General features: G+C 38.6%; 1 protein-coding gene across 1 annotated transcript; it reads right to left on the bottom strand.

Moving 5' to 3' along the window:
- Window positions 1-7,928: 7,928 nt before the first annotated feature.
- SAP30 (Sin3A associated protein 30) lies at window positions 7,929-13,871 on the bottom strand. The gene is made up of 4 exons (XM_047760846.1): window positions 13,221-13,871; window positions 11,550-11,675; window positions 10,582-10,680; window positions 7,929-8,264 (listed from the first exon to the last, which is right to left on the bottom strand). Exons 1-4 carry the CDS (start codon window positions 13,536-13,538, stop codon window positions 8,142-8,144), a joined length of 666 nt encoding a protein of 221 aa, XP_047616802.1. The 5' UTR covers window positions 13,539-13,871; the 3' UTR covers window positions 7,929-8,141.
- Between the last annotated feature and the right edge of the window lie 1,035 nt (window positions 13,872-14,906).

The raw sequence follows: 14,906 nt of genomic DNA on the forward strand, positions 1-14,906 counted from the left end.
AACTGCTAGAGAAATGCAAATCAAAACTAAAATGAGGTACTACCACCTCACACCAGTCAGAATGACCATCATTAAAAAGTCTGCAAATAATAAATTTTGGAGAGGGTATGGAGAAAAGGGAACTCTCTTACATTGTTGGTGGGAATGCAAATTAGTGCAGCCACTATGGAGAGCAGCAGTATGGTGTTTCTTTTAAAAACAAAAAATAGGAGTTCCCATCATGGTTCAGTGGTTAACAAATCCAACCAAGAACCATGAGGTTGCGGGTTTGATCCCTGGCCTTGCTCAGTGGGTTAATGATCTGGCGTTGCCGTGAGCTGTGGTGTAGGTTGCAGACGTGGCTCGGATCTGGTGTTCCTGTGGCTCTGGCATAGACCAGCAGCTACAGCTCCGATTAGACCCCTAGCCTGGGAACCTCCACATGCCACAAGTGCGGCCCTAGAAAAGACAGAAAGATAAATAAATAAATATATATATAAATAAATAAAATAGAGTTACTATATGATCCTGCAGTCCCTCTCCTGGATACCCATATCTCTGGAGAAAACTCTAATTTGAAAAGATACATGTGCTCCTATATTCAAAGCAGCACTATTTATAATAGCCAAGATATGGAAACAACCTAAATGTTGTTTATTTTATTCAAAAATGTTGTTGAATAGATAAAGAAGATGTGGTACATATATACAATGGGATATTACTTGGCCATAAAAAAGAATAAAATAATGCCATTTGCAGCAATATGGATGGACCTAAAGATTATCATACTAAGTGAAGTCAGAAAGAGAAATACAATAATAGCACTTACATGTGAAATCTAAAATACAATACTAATGAACCTATCTATGAAACAGAAATAGACTAACAGATGTAAAGAACAAACTTGTGATTACCAAGGAGGGGGAGGGGATGGGGGGGCTTGGGAGTTTGGGATTAGCAGATGCAAACTAGTATATATAGGATGGATAAACAACAAAGTCCTACTGTATAGTGCAGGGAACTGTATTCAGTATCCTGTGATAAACCATAATAGAAAACAATATGAAAAACGGAATCACTTTGCTATACAGAAGAAATTAACACAACATTGTAAATCACCTATACTTCAATAAAAAAAAAAACACTAATTGACACACATACACAAAAACTGTAGTAAATTATCAACAAAAAAAGCACTTGTTATTATTTCCAGAGTTTTAAGAATCAAAAAATAAACCTGCTGAGTATTATGGGTATAAAACTGACTTCATGTCTACTTGAATAGACATTAAAGGGAATACACACACATACATAAACTCACACATATACACATATACGGTTAATGATTACTATGGTTAATTAATGATTATTGAGGACTATCATTGACAATGTAGACTATAAATGCAACTGGGACATGAATATAATAAACTGAAGTTTACAGTATCAATTTTTTTCTACAAAGAAATACAAATTTCATAATTCAAAAGGAATGAACTCTATAATAAACAGTACACCTACTTAAAAATATATGTATACAGGAGTTCCCGTCGTGGCGCAGTGGTTAACGAATCCGACTAGGAACCATGAGGTTGCGGGTTCGGTCCCTGCCCTTGCTCAGTGGGTTAACGATCCAGCGTTGCCGTGAGCTGTGGTGTAGGTTGCAGACGCGGCTCGGATCCCGCGTTGCTGTGGCTCTGGCGTAGGCTGGTGGCTATAGCTCCGATTAGACCCCTAGCCTGGGAACCTCCATATGCCGTGGGAGCGGCCCAAGAAATAGCAACAACAACAACAACAACAACAAAAAGACAAAAAAAATATATATGTATACATATATTTCTTGAATTTAAAACTGCTGTTACATAAATAGGCAATAAAATGACAAAAATTTATGTTTGAACCACTATCACTTGCCTAGATCATAGTCTGAATTTTGCTATCAAAACTTTGTAAATCTGGAGTTCCTGTCATGGTGCAGTGGAAACCAATCCAACTAGGAACCATGATGTTGTGGGTTCGATCCCTGGCCTCACTCAGTGGGTTAAGGATGTGGCATTGCCATGAGCTGTGGTGTAGGCCAGCAGCTGTAGTTCCGATTAGACCCCTAGCCTGGGAACCTCCATATGCTGCAGGTGCTACCCTAAAAAGTAAAAAACAACAACAACAACAACAACAACAAAAAAAAACTTTGTAAATCCATGAAGACAGCAGCCAAGAGAGTGAGGGTGGCTATACTAACATCAGATAATACAGATTTTAAATTAAGAAGCTGTTACAAGAGATAACCTTGTTTATCTCTTGTTATATTGTTTAAAAGGGCGAACGCACTAGAAGATGTAAAAATTATAAACATATATGTACCAAATAATAGAGCCAGGAAAAAAAACATGAAAGGAAACCTGAAAAGATAAATAGATAGTTCTATAATAATATTTGGAGACCTCAATACTTTAAGTAATAGATAAATATCTAGACAAAAGATTAAAAAGGAAATAGAGGATTTGAACAATATTCTAAACCAACTATACCTAACAGACATATACAGAACCATCCACCCAATGATAGAATACACATTTTTCTCTAGTGCACATGGAACATTCTTCAGTATATAGTATATGTTAGCCTATAAAACAATTTTCCATGAATTAAAAAAATTGAAATCACACAAATTATCTTCTCTAACCATAATGGAATGAAGCTAGAAATCAATGACAGAAGAAAAATGGGAAAATCCATAAATATGTAGAAATTAAACAATGCAGCAACCAATAAGTTAAAGAAGGAATAATGAGGGAAATTGGAAAATACTTTGAGATGAATCAAAACAAGAATAAACATACCAAAAATTATGGAAATCAGCAAAAGAAGTACTTAGAGGGAAATTTATAGCTGCAAACATACACATTAATAAAGAAGAAAGATCTCAAATCAACAACTGAACTTCACACCTTAAGAGACTAGACAAAGAAGAGCAAACTTACTCCAAAGTCAGTGGGAGAAAGAAAATAATGAAATTTAGAGTAGAAATAAATGAAACAGAGAATAGAAAAGCCAGAGAATCAATGAAACTAAATAAAATATCAACAAAATTGACAAATCTTTAGCTAGACTACTAAAAAGAGAGCGAGAGAGAAGGCACATATAATTAAAATTACAAAGAAAAGTAGGGACATTACTACCAACCCTATAGAAATTGAATGTGGGAGTTCCCGTCGTGGCGCAGTGGTTAACGAATCTGACTAGGAACCATGAGGTTGCGGGTTCGATCCCTGCCCTTGCTCAGTGGGTAAACGATCCGGCGTTGCCGTGAGCTGTGGTGTAGGTTGAAGACACGGCTCGGATCCCGAGTTGCTGTGGCCCTGGTGTAGGCCAGCAGCTTCAGCTCCGATTAGACCCCTAGCCTGGGAACTTCCATATGCCGCAGGAGCGGCCCAAGAAATGGCAAAAAGACAAAAAAAAAAAAAAAGAAATTGAATGTATTATAAGAGAGGGAGTGGCTCAGCAGTAACGAAGCTGACTAGTATTCATGAGGATGTGGTTAGATTCCTGGCCTTGCTCAGTGGGTTAGGGACCCACCATTGCTACGGCTGTGGTGTAGGTCGGCAGCTGCAGCTCTGATTCGAACCCTAGCCTGAGAACTTCCATATGCCATGGGTGTGTCCCTAAAAAGACAAAAAATGAACAAACAAAAAGCAAGTTACCTCTGTTTAAGGATAACATGATCCTACATATAGAAAATCTCATAAAATCCACAAAATACTACTAGAGCTAAGAAATGAATTAAGCAGAGTTGCAGGGTCAACACACACAAATTACTTTTCTATACACCATTAAGGAACAATCTGAAAAAGAAGTGAAGAAAACAATCCCATTTATAATAGCATCAAAGAGAATAAAGTATCATGAATAGATTTAACCAATAAAGTATCATGAATAAATGTATTCCACTTCTACACTGGAAACCACAAAACATTACAGAAAGAAATGAAAGAAGACATTAAATTAATGGAACAACACTCCATGTTTATGGATTGAAATACTTAACATTTTTAGGATGGCAATCGTCAAGTGATAGATTCAGTAAAATCTTCATCAAAATTCTAATGGTCATTTTTTGCAGAAATGGGAAAAAACCAATCCTGAAATTCATATGGAGATATAAGGGGCACAAAATACCCTAAACAATGTTGAAAAAGAAAAACAAAGTGGAAGGATTCATATTGTTAGAAGAAAAAAAAAAGTATAGTACTGGTGTAATAGAAATATAGACCAAAGGAATAGAATTGTGAATATAGAAATAAACCCAAACCATCTACAGCAAATTAATTTTGATTTTTGACAAGGATGCCAAGACCATTCACTGGAGAAAGAATAGTCTTTTCAACAAATTGTGCACATTAAAAAAAATGAAGCTGGAACTCTACCTTACCCCATATACAAAATGGACTCAGCATGGTCAATGACCTAAACTTAAAGCTAACAACCATAAAATTCCTAGGAAAAAAAAACAGGTGTTAGTCTTTATAACCTTTGATTTGGCAGTGGATTCTTAGACTTGACACCAAAAGGATGAGCAACAAAAGAAAAATATTAATTATTCTAAATAAAAATGGAAACATATATGCATCAAAGAACATTATCACAGATGTGAAAAGGCAATCCACATGACAGAAGAAATATTTGTAAATCATATATTGGCTATGGAATTAGTATCCAGAATAATGAACTCCTACAACTTAATAATAACAAAAAACCATTCAATTTTGGAGTTCCTTTTGTGGCTCAGTGGTAATGAACCTGACTAGTATTCATGAGGATTTGTCCATTCAGTGGCTTAAGGATCCCGAGTTGCCATGAGCTGTGGTGTAGGTCACAGATGGGGTTTAGACTTGGCATTGCTGTGGCTGTGGCATTGCTGTGGTTATTGTGTAGGCTGGCAGCTGCAGCTCTGACTTGACCCCTAGCCTGGGAACTTCCATATGCCATGGGTGTGGCCCTAAAAAACAAAACAAAACAAAACAAAACCCACCCAATTTTAAAATGAACAAAGGACTTGAAAAGAAATGTAAATTAAAAGCACATTGAGATACCACTTCACGCCCAGTTGGATGGCCTTAATGAAAAAAAGAAAAACAAAACAAAAAGGAAATACAAGCATTAGCGATTTGGAGAAATAAAAATCCTTGTACATTTGGGAATATGAAGTCATACAGCCACTATGGAAAAGTCTGGAGGTTCCTCAAAACATTATAGAACTACCATGTGACTCATCAACTCCACTCCTAGATACATATGCAAGAGAAATGAAAACATGTCCACACAGGAACTTGTACTTGAATGTTTATAGCTGCATCATTCATAATTGCCAAAGGTGGAAGTCCAAATGTCCCATCAATGGATGAACAGAAAAACATACTGCAATACACACAATGGAATGTTATTCAGCCATAAAAAAGAGCAAAGCATACACATGCTGCAATTTCAATAAACCTTGAAAACATTAGACTAAGAAAGATCCAGACACAAAAAGACATACATTGTATGATTCCCTTTATCTGACATTATCTATTATAGGCAAATACATAGCTATAGGAAGCAGATTAGAGATTATTGGGGGATGGGGGAGGTGGAATGGCAATGACTATTTATAGGTGTTTCTATAGAGTGATGAAAAAGTTTTTAAAATAGAACTGATGGTTGCACAACATTGCAAATACACTAAATACAACCAAATTGTACACTTTAAAGTGGTTAATTGTATATTATGTACATTTCCCCCAATTAAAAAAACTTTATGTGGGAATAATATAGAGCTTATTATTTTCTTAAGGAAATATATTTCAGGCATTAATTTCAAGCCTTTTCCTAAATCATTCAGTAAAAGGTAGCTACCAAATCACTTACTTCTTTCTTGAGCTCCTGCTGCATATTCTACCTATAGTCAAATTTGGATTCTTTCCCTCATGTTCTAACATTAAAACCCATATCCTTACAGAGATATGAATTTCCATTTACTTTTTCTTGTTGATATAGACAAGTAAAAAGATTTCTAGTGAATTCATAATTTAAATAAAAAATTTTATGGCCACACCTGCAGCCATGTGGAAGTTCCTAGGCCAAGGACTGAATCTGAGCTGCAGCTGCCCAACTATGCTGCAGCTATGGCAACACCGGATCCTTTAACCCACTGCTCCAGGCTGGGGATCGAATCCATGCCATCACAGCGACCAGAGCCACTGCGGTCAGATTCTTAACTCACTGCACCACAGTGAATTCTTTAAACCCAATAGCAAAGAAATAAAAATTTTGTTTAAAACTTTTACATTGCAGCTTCTTGAATCTCATCTTTGGCTCATCTCTCATCTTAAGACGATCTCAAGTTCTTAATTTTTCATATTTAAACTGCTCTAACAAGGATTGAATCTCATTGGATAATCAACACTGAGAACTCTTTTATTCTTTCACTTTTTGTACATTTTATGCAAAAAAATTAATTATATGAAACATTGCTAGTCAAAGGTTATATTCATAAACATTTTAATGTCAGCAAAAACGTAAAGCTTTTTTCACAACAATGGACTGTGTTTTTATACAGGTAAGTTTTTATTTAAAAACTAAGTCTTTATAGCTATAGGTGAAAAATATAAAATATATAACACTTTCTTCAAATAAACTACCATATCTTGTAGCTATGTGGTTCATTTCTACATAGCTAAGAAAAATCTTCTCATGGCAATGTCTGGATTATTGGAAATGAGAGGTTTCTGTAAAACCAATTATTACAGCCTCTGCTCACCAATAAAGAAGTAAATCTTTAAATGATCACAGCAAGACAAAGACCAGTAGCTTTACCGTTCAACGTATTTTATAGCAGTCAATACACTCAGAACACTTAAAAATACAGACTCATTTTCTATAGAAGCAGTACATTCTTTAAATTCAGCTACATAGTGGTTCACAATCAAGGGTGATTTTATTCCCCCAGGGACATCTGACAATGTCTAGAGATATTTTGGGTTATCATCTTTGGAATTCTATAGGCACTAGTGTGTGGACTACTGTGATGCTGCCAAGCCTACAAACCTCCCACAATAAAGAATTATCAGGACCAATGTCAACCCTGAGATATCCTGAGCCACAGTAACGGTCTCACACCCATTTCCATCCTAAAATCTGCACCACAATCTCAGAACACTTTATTGAAGCTATTATTTTGTTCTGATGCCACAAGCTATAAATTTTCACTTCTAACTGGAAGACCTTGGCTAAATAATACAATCTTATGAAAAGCAGAGGTTAAAAATATTTAAGAGAAAACTGATAGAAAAGGAAATAGAAAAAGGAAATAAAATAGAAATCAGGTCAGAGCTATGTATGATTAAAATTTAAAGATCTTGTTACATTTCTACATCTCTCAAATTTATCATATTTAATTTGCAATGTAAACAATACAGAACATGATTAAAAATTAAAGGGCAGTGCAGAGGTTCCTTCTATATTTCAGCCATATAAATATGTTTCCTATAAATAAAGAAATGATGAACGATTTATTTCCATGTTCATATTTCAACTTTCAGCCCTGTGTTTATCTTTGCTGACACATTAAGTCTTCTTTGGAAAGGAGGTAGGTGTTTATTTGTTCTTCTTGATGTTTCATCAAGTAATAATGATAATAAAAGGAAATAAAAATTTCATCCCAATGGAAATCTATTTTTCTAAAAAGCACTTTAAAAAAATATTACTGTTTAGGATATTCGTATTTCCAAATCAGATCGCCCCAGAGAAAGCAAACATGCTACATCTGTTACTTCTACGTTAAGTTTCTCAATTAAAAAAAAAAGAAAAAAGTTAACAAAATGATCTTCTTATTAAAATCTCAATTAATACTGGTCCCTAAAAGTCAATTTAAAATAAAAATCAAGTTTCACAAAATAAATACACTGAAGCAACTATAATAGTAATAACCTTTATTTAAAATATTTTTTAATGTAGGAAAGCTCATTTTACATGAGTTTCCAACTAATTATTTGAGTCAGAAACAAAGAAAATAAAACCAGAGAAAATCCTCTTTAGAAAAAATACACAAGGAACATTTCTACACGTGAAAAAACAATAAGCAGTCTTAACATCTGAACATCCAAGTCTTAGTCTCAATTCCATCTCTCCTAGTGAACACCACTATCAACCTTGAGATCTGATTTGTTCTTGTCATTCTTCACTGAGTAGATGAAATATGTTAAGGTGTCTTTTTCATTCACTGGAATAGACCTAAAGTGGCAACCAACTATCTACAAAGAAAAAAAAATTGAGGAAATTAAATTATAGATATTAACAGATTTTATAAACTAGGTAAAAAAGTGTCATAAAAAAAGTGTTATGTGATGATAAAAGCTATTCCTTTTTAAAAATAAACTGTATTTAGCAAAATACCAACAGGACAAAAAGCATTAAGACTAAGATCTTATGAACAAGAGATAGTGTGATTCCAAAGGATCTCTTGGCCCACTGAATTAACTATATATTAATTAGAATGCATATTTCCTTTACTTATTTTAAATTTTATAGCTGAGATCTAGATTAGGAATTAAGTATTTTTACTTTTAAAGGTAAAGTATCAATGAAATAAAACAGAAATGTAAGAGTCCACATGCATCATATAATGGTTTAGTCTCTACTTATGGAAAAAGTATAAATATCAAGTTGAAAAAGTTTTGGTACTATAAATATAAACCATTATTACCTTACAAATATATTTACTACAACTTATATTCATTCATTCATTGGCAGTATTCTTTGTTGAGGTTCCCTGGAAATTTTTCTGAATAAAAATTATGGATGGAAAATGAGAAAGGAAAGAGCGACATCTACCATATTGCCTGCCTTTTCATTGTGCTAATAATGTTAACATGTGCACTGCAACCACCAAGGGAAGTATAATAGACTAAACTGGAGCACTAATATGCATATTTAGATTCTAGAAGATAAAACTTCTTAAAAAGATAATTAAGAGACTTAAAGAAAATAGGCACTCAACTGGAATCATTTATAATTATCTGCATTTCTGACTAAGCTATAATACTCATGGATATTTGGATTTCTCATTTCTAAAAAAGAACACAGTTCTAGAAGTAATATAATTTTTTAAAAAAGATTAGATTATCAAAAACTTTAGGTTTGATTTCTACATTTAAATGTATAAATTTAAAATAATCAATGCAACATTTAAAATAATCAGTTCCAGAGTTCCCATTTTGGCTCAGTGGAAATGAATCTGACTAGGGACCAGGAGGCTGCAGGTTCGATCCCTGGCCTCACTCAGTGGGTTAAGGATCTGGTGTTGCCATGAGCTGTGGTGTAGGTTGCAGATTTGGTTTGGATCTGGCGTTGCTGTGGCTGTGGTGTAGGCCAGCAGCTGTAGCTCCGATTCGACCTCTAGCCTGGGAACCTCCATATGCTGCAGGTGCAGCCCTAAAAAGCAAAAAAAAAAAAAAGAAAGAAAGAAAATAATCAGCTTATTTTTCCCTAGAATTACCTCCAGTTGATTAGTATCTATATATATATTGATACAGTTTCATCATGACAGATAATATCTACATTTATGTTATACTAATGTACTATACAACCCAAAAAGGATTTGATCTTTCAAACTGAATTTAAAGAAAAATTAGATTTTTGTGACCTAGGCAAGAAGGAAAAAAGAAACTCTGGGTAAAACGTTAATAAATCGGATCAACGTTAAAAACCATTCTGCCAAAGAACTGTACCTTCTATTCTATCTTATTTAATATCCACGTTTTAGAAAATGTTGAATTACTAAATTCAAGCTGAATATGAGAAAAACTGATTTATATATTTACCTTTATATTCTGTGAAGTAGCTTAAACATTTTAAAATACGATCCAAGTATAAACATAGAAATCTATAAACATCTTAATATGATGCAGATTTCTTGGCTCTATTATTTCCTGAGGACACAAACACACTCAACTTTTCAAAATTCATTAAAGGACTAGACGTTCTATATCAAAGAAATTATAACTACAAACTTGGATAAGCATCTTCACATCTTCTAGAGGTAAAAATATGGATGCTTCAAAAAAAATTAACTAACATTAACAAGGACAAGCTCTGAAATAGTTAAATCAGTAAATTATGAGAATACTGTTTAGGGGCTTATCTGTAAAACCTTTTCAATCAAAACTTCAAAAATAAATTCTAACAAAGACATCGAAGCTTATTAATTATTTTATTATGCCTCAATTAGGTGTTCAATTTTACTGAGTAAACAGAATTTTAAAATAAACAGATTTCCAGAATGAGAATTAGAAAACTCTCACTCAGTATTTCCAAAAGTCAGTATTAGAAGATGCCTAGAAAATGGCACACAACCCATTGAGTCATCATTACATAAAGGAATTTCCTAAATAGTATACAAACATTTCTAGGTAACTAGATTTTTCCACCATAGATTTTTCTTTTAATTAACTTTGTTCTAACTAAACGTATTTATTATATACACTATGTTAACAATGTCATTAGCATTTAACGACCCTTTTGTATGAACAAGCTCTTTCGTAGGTTAAATAGTTTAAAACTCATAAATACCTCGACAAGCTGTGCTTTATTAAGTCCTGGTCTGGTTGGGAGTTTGAAGTGTCTTTTGTATCTCCTAAGTGTATTTACTTGTAATTGGTATAAGTCAACCTAGAAAAAATTAACACATATTAGTTCACACAACTGATTAAAAACTTATCTTTGATATGTATAATATTTCAATTTCAACACAATAAAAACTTAACTCTGTTACTAAAAAGGCCTTTTATATAATCGAAGCCACAAATATATTAAACACTTCAATCTTTTGAGGCATAAATAGTAAAGACTGCCAGCAAAAAAAAAAAAAGAACTTAGACAAGTTCCTGTTGTGGCTCAGCAGGTTAAGTACCCATCCTGTGTGAGGATGCAGGTTCCAACCCTGGTCTTGCTCAGTGAGTTAAGGATCCTGAGTTGCCACAGCTGGAGCACAGGCTGCAGCTGCAGCTCCAATTCAACCCCTGACTGGGAACTTTCATATGCCACAGGTGAGGCTGTAATAAAAATTAAAAAATAATTTTAAAAAAATTTAGAACTTATAAGACAAAAAAGCTATGAGAGTTGTTAATTTAACTGGCTAAATTTGTTTTCAATTTTCAGACTGTTCAAATGCTTGAAATATTATTATTATTTTGTCTTTTTGATTTTTTTTCTGGGACCACTCCCACAGCATATGGAGGTTCCCAGACTAGGGGTCTATTCAAAGCGTAGCCGCCGGCCTACGCCAGAGCCACAGCAATGCAGGATCTGAGCTGCCTCTGTGACCTACACCACAGCTCACAGCATCGCCAGATCCTTAACCCACTGAGCAAGGCCAGGGATGGAACGTGCAACCTCATGGTTCCTAGCCAGATTCATTAACCACTGAGCCACAATGGTAAGTCCTTGAAGTATTTTTTAAAATCTGTTCATTTTTAAAATAAATTTTTTCAGAGTGGAGTACTTAAGCTTTATATTTAACATACAAAACTTTCATCTACCTCTGGAGTATCAATATCTTGAACAGGTGAATCTCCTCCATCATCATCACTCCCTTTTCTCTTTCTTCTGTTTCGAACGCTCTGAATTAAGTTTTTATGATAATCACAAATGTAAAGATGTCTTGCCTGAAACAGAAAAGTTTCAGAGACTATTTATGATGGCCGTAAAATGTGTCTACGTGTTGGCAAAATGCATAATTCACAGTGAATTATCAAAAATAAAAACAACAGCCCAAAGAGACCAGTGTTAAGATAATATGAACTGTTTTTTTCTACTCTTTTAAGTCCTGCACCCAGTTAAAACATACCACCCATACCATGGTCTGGTAATATTGTTAAAAGGACTGGGAGTGGAGCGGGAGTGGGAGACGTGGGGGGGAGAGGGGTGCCTGTAAGGTTAAGAGAGATGCAAAGGAAAGAGAAATGTCAACCCTCATGATTCTGTCATCAAATAGTAGCCATGGTATACTAGATTAGTGAGGTCATGCTGTTTTTTTTAACAATGGAAAATTGATATTGTTCACAATGTTGCTATTTGATAATATTTCTCTACTTAAAAATCGTTAATACCATAACTATGCTTCCTAATCTTTCTAATTTAATATATTATAATCCAGATACAAACTACACATTTTTACAAATAAGCTACAGATTTCATATCCTAGATAAATTTATTTTTTTTCCTAGATAAATTTAAATCATAAACTTTTCTGAGTATTAAGTAAATGCACTTGTGTGTGATACGTTTTTCCAACCAAAGCAATGTGAAATTACACAAGTATACCTGAAAAGGTTCTCATGAACACGACTAAGGAACTGTTAGAACACGCAGAAAATATCCCAAATAAACTTTTCAAAAAAGACTTTATTACATTGTCCTGAGAGCTGTATAGTAACATCTGAAATACTGGGTGTCGTACATTAACAGTTACTCCTTAAAAAAATAATTGAAGGCAGAATTAATAGGCTTTCAAATTAACCTCTGAGCTAAGTGCAAGTTAAAAATATGCAGGACGTGTGCTAGTTCTGACGTCTTGTTATTTATACTGCCGGCTCAAGCTCCGAAAAGTGGAAATGGTTGTTTATAAAAACCTCATAGGTGGTCAAAAGAACAGATCCGCACAAGGACGAAAAAAGAAACCCTGATGGCTGCCAAACCGAGGGTAAAACCGCGGAGGCTGCGTGCTCCGCATGTCGATAGTAGCGGCCGTAGATGCTGACACTGAGCGCCCGGCTCCCGGCGCGGGGGACGAGGAACTGGATCTCCTCGCCCGCGGCGTCAGTCCTGGCAGGACTCCACTTTCCCTAGACCGGGAGCTACTCCCCGGGGCCAGCCGCCAGTTCGGGCCGCCGAACAAAGACACCTGGTTCCAGAAGGAGCTACCGGGCTATGGGAAAACTACTCTGGGCCTCAGCGCAGCTGCCCTCTTTGTTCCGCTCCCCTACCTCGGCGGGGGAGGAGGGGAGCGGGTCCGCCGCGCGAGTGTGCCGCTCGGGCGGCCGTCCCGGCTGCAGCACTTTGTTGTTTGCTTCCTACTAAGGATCCCGGAACCGGCTCGCGCTGCGCCCTTCTGGGCCCCTGCACCCCTACCCGCCTCGCGTTGGCTCCGCTCCCGAGTGCCCAGGGGGTGGGCAGGGCAAGCCAGGCCAGGCCGTCCCGCCGCCACTTACGCTCTTATCCAGCTCGATCTTCACCTTCTTCTGAGAGATGCTCTTCTGGATCCTCTTGCTGAAGCTGGCGTTGCCCGCCGCCCGGCTGCACCGCTCGCCGTCCTCCCGCAAACAACACAGCTGCCCGGGGCCCGGCCCGGCCGCCCCCGGGGGCCCCGCAGCCGAAACCGCCCCGGCGCCCGGCACCTCAGCTCCAGAGCCCGCTCCGGCCCCGTTCCCTGCAGAGGCGGCGGCCGCGGCGGCGGCCGCGACCACGGCAGCCACCGCAGCGGCTGCGTCCCCGCCGCGGCTTATGTCCTCCGGCGTGAAGCCGTTCATGTCCCCGAGCTGGCGGCGCAGCGCTGACAGAAGCCCCAGCTCGCCGCGCTGCTTGCCTCTCAGGAGACGCCGGGGTCTCAGCGGTCCCTCAGACACCTGCGCGGCGGCAGCTATTCACTCTGAGCCCGAGCCCTCCGCCCAAAACCAGAGGTCCCTGGCCTGCCGCTGTCTGTTGGCGCCGGGACAGTGCACAAGGTGTGTGGTTGGGAACCGCGGTCGGGCGTCGTCTGGAGCTAGGACACCCCTCTCTGTCACATGGAGACTCCTCAGCAGTTGGACCGTGGCGCCTCCGCCTCCGCCTCTCGTCAGTCCTCGACCTGCGCAAGCGCTTTGTGCCCTCGCCCAGCCCGAACCCGTCCACTCTGCCGCAGGGCACCACGGGAATTGTAGTTCTCCTTCCGGGAGTTAACCCGAGCTCCAATATGACCCAGTGCTTCGCGGTTTAGGGAGACTACTCACCCCAGCATGCATCGCGCGGAGGCGGGCCGGCTTTTTTGTGTGTAAAGCACAGGGAAAACAAGGACTTGTGGTTGGGGGTTGCTGTGTTTTCTGGCTTCTGGTCTTTCCCGGGAAGTTAGGCTGTGTTTAGCTCCCAGGATTTTGCAGAGCTGGCATTCTAGAGGAAGAGGTCACTCAACTCCTGAGGCGTAGCACAAAACGTAGGGGCCGTGGGTGGGAGGGGAGGGAAGTGAGCCTGTGGGAAAAAGTTTCGGGGCCGTTTTCGTATCACTGGTAAAAGTTTTTGCTGTGACACCGTTTTTGTGGGAAACCCAAACCAAGGAAGATGGGCGCCCTGGCGTTTTCCGGGCCCTCCAGGTCCCGCAGCTAACACCAAGGGATCTGGAGGGCATCTCCACCAACTGACGCCCCAAATTGTCCATTAGGGCGCCTGCCTGAGGTGGGGAACACTGGTCCCGACCCCCGTGACCCCGCCTCTCCGCGCGCTCGGCCGCATCGCTAATGCCTGGCTAGAGGCCGCTGCCAAGTCCTCGCATTGTCCCTGCGAGGGACGCGCACTCTGTCCGCTGCCTCCAGAGGTGGAGCTGCTGACGTGTGGACTTAACGGGGCAGCTTTCTTTTCCAGGGAACCGGGAGCTGGTCTAATCGCTCCTGAGGCTGCCGGCACTCGCCCTGCCCCAAGGGCATGGGGCGGGGGGGCGCATCTTCCGTGAGCACGCGTGTGTATGCGTGCGTGTGGACGCGTGTCTGTGGAGGTCGGGGTGGAAGGATGGGAGAGGCTGGTACGAAAGCTGCACCTTTTCTGGTTGCACCGCGTCATTATTTGTCAGTATGTATATCCTGTTTAACAATTACATTGTTTAAACAAAAATAGAAAGCGATTAGGTTTTTTGAAAGTTCTTTTATATT

The sequence above is a fragment of the Phacochoerus africanus genome, chromosome 15, assembly GCF_016906955.1.
Source record: "Phacochoerus africanus isolate WHEZ1 chromosome 15, ROS_Pafr_v1, whole genome shotgun sequence".
NCBI lineage: Eukaryota > Metazoa > Chordata > Mammalia > Artiodactyla > Suidae > Phacochoerus > Phacochoerus africanus.